Here is an 8253-nt window from a genome sequence, read left to right on the forward strand (position 1 = left end):
AGTTCTTGAAGAAAGCTGCTGCAGCTGCCGCAGCAGCTGAGAAGCAAAAAGAAGCAGATGCTGCAGCTGCCGCCGCCGCTGCTGCTGCTGCCGCTGAAAACGGCAAGGAAGAAGGTGATAAGGCCGAAGCCAAAGATGGCGAGAAGAAGGAAGAGACAGAAGAAGCTGCCGCCGAACCAGAGAAGAAAGAAGAGGAAAAGAAAGAGGAAACTCCTGAACAGAACGGAGAGAAAGAAGAAACAAAGGCAGAGGAGGCTCCCAAGGCAGAAACTAACGGAGATGCGGAGGAAAAGAAAGAGGAGAAGACCGAGGAAGCTGCCAAAGAAGCATCGTAGCTATGCTGTAATTTGTAGAACAGGCTTGGCATAGGGTCTTCTGTAATCATTACGATAACGATTCATTAATGCAAGGAGGTCCCGAATAATCCAATGACCAACATATAGGCTGTTGATAAATCCACAAGCGGATTAATTATTATATTAAATTTGTGAGTTGGAAGGTTCGATATTTTTATTTCTTGATTGTATGTCCAAGTTAGTCGTGCTACGAGACTTCTGAAATACTGTCGATATGTGTTTTCTTGTCATCAGCATAATTGTCGATTTTGTTACAGTTCTTTTGTCTTTATAGTATTACAATAATCAATATAAATAAAAAAAATATGAATAATACCAACAATATTGTTTTTTGTTGACCTCATAAATTTTAATACGGTACAATTCAAGCAATTATTACATGATATATATATAATGCCGATGACTAAATTAGAAACAGTCATGTTATTAGCTGTAGTGTAAAAATCATAATATTTTCTTTAATTTGTATTTAATTTATCAGTTATTTTTCCATATCAGTATTTGCTGTAACAGTATATGCCTACATTACAATAGGCTTTGCAATTTGGTTTCTATTAATTTGCATATAAAAACCTACTTTGTTAGGGTTTCTACGTAATGTAATTCGATAGCTGCAAGTCTTTTTTTTTTTTAACTTGGAAGATAGACGAAATGAGTGTTTTTTGCAGCTAGTAGAAAATGATTCGTAAGCAACAGACATTTTCTCATAGTAGTACGCTTGCGCGTACCAAAATATCACCCATCTGGGACGCATGGTGTAAGCGGAGGTAGGCCTCAGAATTAGCCGTAAAGAATAACATGCGTCTGCTCGGTGTTAACTTATTTCGAGATATTATTACTCATGTTCAGCCAATCATTAGGCGTAACTGTTTAAGATATTAAGGTTTAAACTTCTTAAAGAAATTGTAAAAATACAAACAATTGCGTTTCAGTTTGACAGAGATAGAACGGATTTAGTTTCGTCTTGTTTGGTGTGAGTGGATTGTGTTCACTTTTGATGTACTGTATTATCTACGCCAATTAGACACGAAATAATAAATTAAGAAGTACAGTAGTTGTGACCAAGTAAACATCACATTCCCATTACAACCATTAAGTAACCTAAGATAAGAGCTGTAATCTTCCATTGTATGTCCAGTCTTTCATTCTCTTTGAACGTTCCATATGCGTTTAACATTACCATGGTGATCTTATACCAACAATGATATCAGCACATTGCAGAACTGTGTTATTGGATAATGAAGTATGTAGAGGTTATTTGTTCGTAGTTTACCGTGGATCCTCCTTTAAAACTGTCACATGAGGGCACGAACAAGTACTATTGTTGTAAAGTGTATAGCGAGTAGAATTATGGCATTTTAAAATGCATGGAATGAGTATCATTTTTTGAACGTTGTTTCTTTTAAAATGTTATCTAAATTTTTTGTAGCCTTCAGAAGAAATGAAAAGATAAAAATACTAGAAAGTTTTGCACGGTAAATAATTTGTAAAAGAAAACCGTGTTTAGTTTCAGTTGTAGCTCTGTCTCTGTCTTCCTGTTTTTAATAATGCAATTTATTTTCCAGTTTATTCGGACACAGGGGATGTTCATAATTTGTATGCGCTTGTGTTATTTTTTACGACAAGATGTCGACTAGTTGATTGATAAGGATTTGAAGGTGAAGAATGGAGAAAGAATGATTGTTAAACGTATGGAAATAAGTTACTAAAACACTTTGTTGGCGAATGGACTTTTTTCTTGCTACAACTATCAATGCGTATTATGCAGTTCTTTTTATTTGCTTGTATATTTTTTTACACGAGATATACAATATTACTACATTTTGATATTGGCATCAAACCAAATATTTTTACTGTTGTACAAGTAGACATAGGGCCTAGGTATAAATTTACAATGGGAAAATGTGACTACAGACGTCTACATAAGCAAATGTTGCTGGACCATAAATGTTGCGTAGTTATATAAGTTTTGCATGGTAGAAATTGTTACATTAGGAGGCGTAAGAAACTTGGTGTGTCATTTTTAATTTCTATTTTCCGCTCCAAGTGATTTGATCGCGGAATGTACAGCAACGCCTTTCCGATGTTATGAATGCATTTGGTCACGGATGTTTTTGTTCAATATTTGCATCCATTTTTCACAATGTTTATCGGATTTCTTTTTCTACAATTTTCAGCGATGTGTTGAGGAAGCTTTAATATTATTGTACGTATTTCTTCATTATGTTAAAGTGACGTCATAATCAAACTACAGTAACTCTGTAAACCAGTGGGATTCACAGTAAAACGTAAATTTAAACGTTTTTTCAAGACGTTTATTAGTGTAAGTTATTGGTTCTTTATTAGATAAGTGAATGTATATACAGTGAGGTAGCCTTATATGTAGTGATAGCAAGTTTAGTCCTTACTACGTCGTAAGCTAGTGTAGTGTAGTAATAATGGTTGTGAGATGAACAGCGGGACAAGTCGACACTGAAGATGCGTCAAAATTACTTCACGCTCAAAACAAATCCTCTTTGATAGGCCTAGGCAGTAACTATGCTTTTGCGCTTCTGCGCACGCTCATATTCGATCAATGTCTTGTTTTATTCTGAGCCTACTTTAAGCAATTTTTCTTCCATTTTATTTCAGTTGTGCTTCTACTATTCGTTGGTGCTTCTAGAACTAGATCAATTTCAAGAAAATAATCTTATTTTTTTTAGAAATATATAGGCCCTACTACTGTGCTGTTTTCCTTTGTATTAGGCTTCTGTTAAGAAACGTTCATTCCAAATAACGCCGCAGTGTACATAGAAAATGCGCTAAAGATCGGGAAAAAAGCATGATTCGTGTTTATTAAATCGAATACTGCTATGATTGGTAGAGTTTTAAGATAAAACAAACTCAAATGTATAATGAAGGGCGGGGATATTATAGGCCTACTGTAATTTCAAATTATGCTTTTAAGAGTCCTGCGCAAGGCTACATAGTAGTTGGAAGAATGTCAATAGCGTAAAGAGCTGATGCAATATCGAAACAATTAAGGCTATCGCGGTGTTTCTCATGAAAATGTGAAACTCAGTGCTGTATTTGACTCAAACCCGATAAACCATATTTCGATACTTGTAATTTGAGATGGATAGCTACCTCTATGGTGTTACAGGGTAGTAATATATAAAGCTAAACATATCAACACGAAGACAGCGTTTTCTGCGTATTATTCGTGGATCGTTTTATCACATTTCTGATCGTGTGTGTGAGAGTATTTGGATGAAGGATCAATGCACTTTACTGTATTTTCTTGTTAAGTGTGCCTAGTGAATTTCAACAGTTTTTTTCTTAAAAATTAAACTGTAAGTCTTTCTAAAAGACCAATGCAGTTAATAATCCGCCCGTTTGCTTAGTATGGCAAGCTTTGGATGGCGTGTAAATAAGCCGATAAAACCCTCCTATAAATGTTGGTGATCGGGCGCTGATATGGTTACAGAACGCTTCAAATATCGGGAGCCCATTTTGTGTTGGTGTGCAAAGGAGTTGAATTTATCTCAACCTTAAACTAAGATCATACTGTCCTACTCGTTACGTTGGCATTTTAGAATAGTTTTTATGATATTGACAAATAAAACATCAAGAAAAATTTACTGTATATGATAATTTTAGGTAAGCAGTTTAAAGTTCAACAAATGTTGTGAGGAATATGAAGCCTATGAATGCTGGGAACGATTTAAAATCTCCCACAAATCAATCATTTTGGTCTTGTTATTTTTCATTCAGCTTTAGTCGGACTCATTATATATTGACGGCATCAGTTAGGGAACAGCAATTGGCCAATTCTAAGTAATCGTAGATTAGTAACGTTACCGTATATCAGCATCAACTTCGTCTTGTGAATGTATAGTTAACCCTGTATACACGATATTAAATTGTCTCGTCTCAGTGTTACAGCAAAGCGTCTCCAATGCTTGATTTTTAATGTCATTCCAATATTGTTTATATAACATTATTACACTATCGTGTAGTATTTTTTTATTTAATTTCTTTTACATATTTTTCAGTGATGATTTACCAATCAAAGCAGGTGACATATGCATACTCACAGTTGTTATTTTATGGTGGATTACATACAATCAATAATATATACACAATATTACTATCTTCAATATTTTAAATATTTTATATATAAATCAGTGAAACAATGCGATAATGATTAACTGTACATCCATTCATTCATTCCGATTGGATGCGAATAATATACAGTATTATAGACCTTTGCATAAGTAGGCCTAATAACAACATTGCTTGTAACCTAGGCTTAGACGTATACAAACTACTGAACCGTACTTTACAATTTGAACGTACCTTGACGAACTTCGTAGTGAACGTGTGAGGTTATTATTTTTTATACACTTCTATTGTGATCCTTTAAAAAGAAATTTCAATTATAAATACTTAATTTTTACATGGAATCCAAACTCACAGAATTACCCCGTCGGACAAGAAGCACTTGGTTGGACTCAACTTTGAAAAAAAATCCGATCCACTAAAGTTAGGCCTTTTCTGACTGTGGTCTAAGAGCATAATCGTTATTAATCTAAACCACCATTGATCACCACCAAGATTTCCCCTCCCTGACTGGAGGCGTTAGGTGATATTTTGGTTCATAGGCCTACCCCCCTGTAGGTCAAGTCGATTGACCCACAGGCATTACATTTCATAATTACAAGTTTCGCTTTGAATGAACTCTCCCCCCCCCCCCCCTTCTTCAAATAATCTCCTCCTCTAGAGTCCTTTTTTTGGAATAGACGCCTCCCTCGAACGCCCCGAGGTGTTTATTTTTTTTGCTCGAATAAACGCCCCACCCCCTAAATGACTGAAAACAAATCTAATGGAAGCAATATCATTTCTCAGCACATTCTACTCCAGTAGAATTACATTTTTTTTATCCTGGCTGGTTAGGATCACCAGCTGGTTTATGGTCACGCAAAAACACAATTTGGCGGTAATTATGTGGGTTACAGTTCCACATTTACAGTAAAATTAAGGGGCGTTTATTTGATTATATTATAATAAACGCCTCCCTTGAATAAACGACCCTCATCAACCCATCTCAACATTCGAATAAATACTGTAGGCCTATATCAAAACTCATAAGCACAACGAACCACCCTTTCTTAAAACTTTAAATAGCACTACATACAGTATGTATGTGTGGATCTGTATTTATCGATTTATAGAGGTATTATTTCATACCAAATTTTGTATGTGATTTATCGATTAATTACCATGCTATACCTTTGAAAAACACCCCCGCCTCACCCCACCACATATCCTTTAAACATTTATGGAAGTAGGCCTAAATTAGCTTAGCTAAGTTACTATGTTAACGATTGGTAAATAGTAAAATATTTATTTATGAACCACTGTAAACACAGCTTAGTGAACCCTCAACCAATATGATTCTAGTGGTACTAGATCCTATTATTGATTATTATGCCTATACTTAACTTTGTTCCATATTGCAATAATTTATTTTACCGGTAGGCCTACAGGTACGACTTAGATTTTTTGATTTTTTTTTTTTTTTTGCATTTTATTTTATTCTTTATGGCGAACTTTTACCTTAATGCCCTAATTTTCATGGGTCTAAGTCGTCGTTCATGAAGGCTCGTGTCTCGGGAGTTTTGGAAGACGGTGTAGCAGTGACATACATAATCTACGGTATTTCGCAACTTAAATGACCGCGGATATAAGCTGAAAGAGAGAAAAATTTTATCATGTTCACTTATTATCTATAATAATGCAATTTAAAAAATCATAAAATAGATATAAGATAGATATGGCATTGGTTTGTTCTATTCATAAATAAGTAGGCCTATGCTGAATATCAACGGTAATGCTTTGCCCGAAAGAGGGCGCTATGCCGTTTTTCGTCAACATGTGCCGAACATGCCACAATTTTTAATAATAATTTCCATTCCAAAATTTTTTTTGTACATTGATTATGTTTAATTAAAACATTTTTATTTATCAAAATTAATTATTCTAATGAGATGCAGATCACAGCAATAAATTGATTTACTGTCGTTTTACTACAAATTATCATTGGATATATGGTTCTATTCAAAGACCACAATATTAGCAATAATAATAATAATAATAATAATAATAATAAAAATAATAATAATAAAAATAATAATAATAATAATTAATAATAGTAATAGTAATAATAATAGTAATAATAATAATAATAATAATAATAATAATACAGTAATAATAATAATAATATTAATAATAATAATAATAATAATAATACAGTAATAATAATAATGAAAACTTTTAAAGCGCCGGTATCCGTTTAAAGAAAACGCTCATGGCCCCCTCCACAAGAAGTCAAAAATATAACAGACAAAAGAACAATGAAATTTAAGAACCAGAAACAATTAAATTACATGAGCCGTACTTGGGTCAGCGTCACTCTCTCTCTATGTAGCCATGTATTCACAGATACTGTACACAAGGTGGTATGCTGGGCTCCAATAGTCTTATTCATAGGTAAAAACAAATTTGTTCCAAATTTTCAAGCTAATAACTTAGGCCAAATATAATACACAAATTAATCAAAATCAAATATTTAATTGTTTACTTAAATGTATTAAAGCATTAGCTTACTTTAGCAGACACCTGTTATAGGTCTGTTTGCTAGAAATCAAACAGTATATGTATAATGGTGTTAATTAGCTGGGGAAATAAATTTAAAGCAAATACTTGGTTAGAAATACATACAAAAAACTTTTAAAATTATATTAGCTCAGGCAAAGATTATAAATAGAGCATCTTCCCAATATAGTGGAACATCCGTTCGCAGGGTATTGTGGGTACACGGAGAGCAATTTTACCCCGTCCGCGCGGCGGCGCTATATAGCAATAATAAAGGCTCTGGTTCGTTTGTTTCCTGTATTTCTCCACTTAGTAAAACGGTCAAATTTTACCCGCTCGCGGGAGGGCGGATGTTCCATCAATTTTAATACAAATGCGCGGAGCAGCTCATTCTTCTGCTATTTAAAGTTCTTTGGCTCAGGTACTTACTTCAGAACTTTCAGAACATCTGCATCCAATACAGCCAATCAGTGTGCTTGCTATGACTACCAGCAATCCAACAAAACTCACTACTGCGAAAAGGGCGATCGTTAATGTCCAGTCAGTAGAATCACCGTTTTTAAATTCGTCCTTACTAACAAAGTAGTCATTCTCCCAGAGCTGCCAGCCGATCAGGGCGATGCTTGCGACCATTGTGACCACGGAAAGAAGTGTGAAACATACTAGTCCCCGTACACCCTGTCAAAGACATGAAGAATAAAAGTGAACAAAAATGTTCAACTGCGAAATTGGCTGAGACTCTCAGGGTTTCGTTATGATTTGCAAAATTGTCTAAACATATAACACATTTCCATGGCTATTAACCGAAAATGAAATTCTTTCTACCAACCACTATGTAATCGATGTTATAAGATATATTAAGAGGACACTTTAAAAAAGAATGAAGGGAAATCAGAATATACCGGATGCTTTGAATTGGATTGGATTGGATTTATTCGGTGTAATCACCAAGGATAGCCCACGAAAGTCTAGAAGAAGACTTATTTTTAATGGTGGTTTCTGGTGGTGATTGGGCAGTACACCGGGAGACAATCCCCTACTTTTTTCCGAAGAGTGTATTGCGTTCTTCAACGTGCACATGGGCCATAAATGCACACGGGACCAACGGCTTTAACGTCTCATCCGAAAGACGGTGCGCTATTGTAACTTATATGTCAGCCCTCCAGCTGAAACACAAGGAGAGGCAGCGATGGGAATTGAACCGGGGACCTAGAGATCTCCAAGACCGCCAGATTAGCCGACTGAGCTAAGCTGCTCCCAA

At 35.0% G+C, this 8253-nt stretch overlaps 2 protein-coding genes across 2 annotated transcripts in view; one reads left to right on the forward strand and one right to left on the reverse strand.

Moving 5' to 3' along the window:
• Window positions 1-4284, forward strand: part of LOC117101640 — a 31669-nt gene extending 27385 nt beyond the window's left edge. The window contains exon 6 of the mRNA XM_033241655.1: window positions 3-4284. Coding sequence (XP_033097546.1) covers window positions 3-335 — 333 coding nt within the window. The 3' untranslated portion in view covers window positions 336-4284. The remainder of the gene's footprint in view (window positions 1-2) is intronic.
• Window positions 4285-4542: 258 nt separating this feature from the next.
• LOC117101641 overlaps window positions 4543-8253 on the reverse strand; it is a 7870-nt gene continuing 4159 nt past the window's right edge. The window contains exons 4-5 of the mRNA XM_033241656.1: window positions 7422-7670; window positions 4543-6086 (exon numbers count right to left, since the gene is read on the reverse strand). Of these exons, the coding sequence (XP_033097547.1) occupies window positions 6066-6086; window positions 7422-7670 (270 nt within the window). The 3' untranslated portion in view covers window positions 4543-6065. The remainder of the gene's footprint in view (window positions 6087-7421; window positions 7671-8253) is intronic.

This window comes from Anneissia japonica, unplaced genomic scaffold (genome assembly GCF_011630105.1).
Source record: "Anneissia japonica isolate Jap-2015-1 unplaced genomic scaffold, ASM1163010v1 scaffold1696_len571195_cov180, whole genome shotgun sequence".
Taxonomy (NCBI): Eukaryota; Metazoa; Echinodermata; class Crinoidea; order Comatulida; family Comatulidae; genus Anneissia; species Anneissia japonica.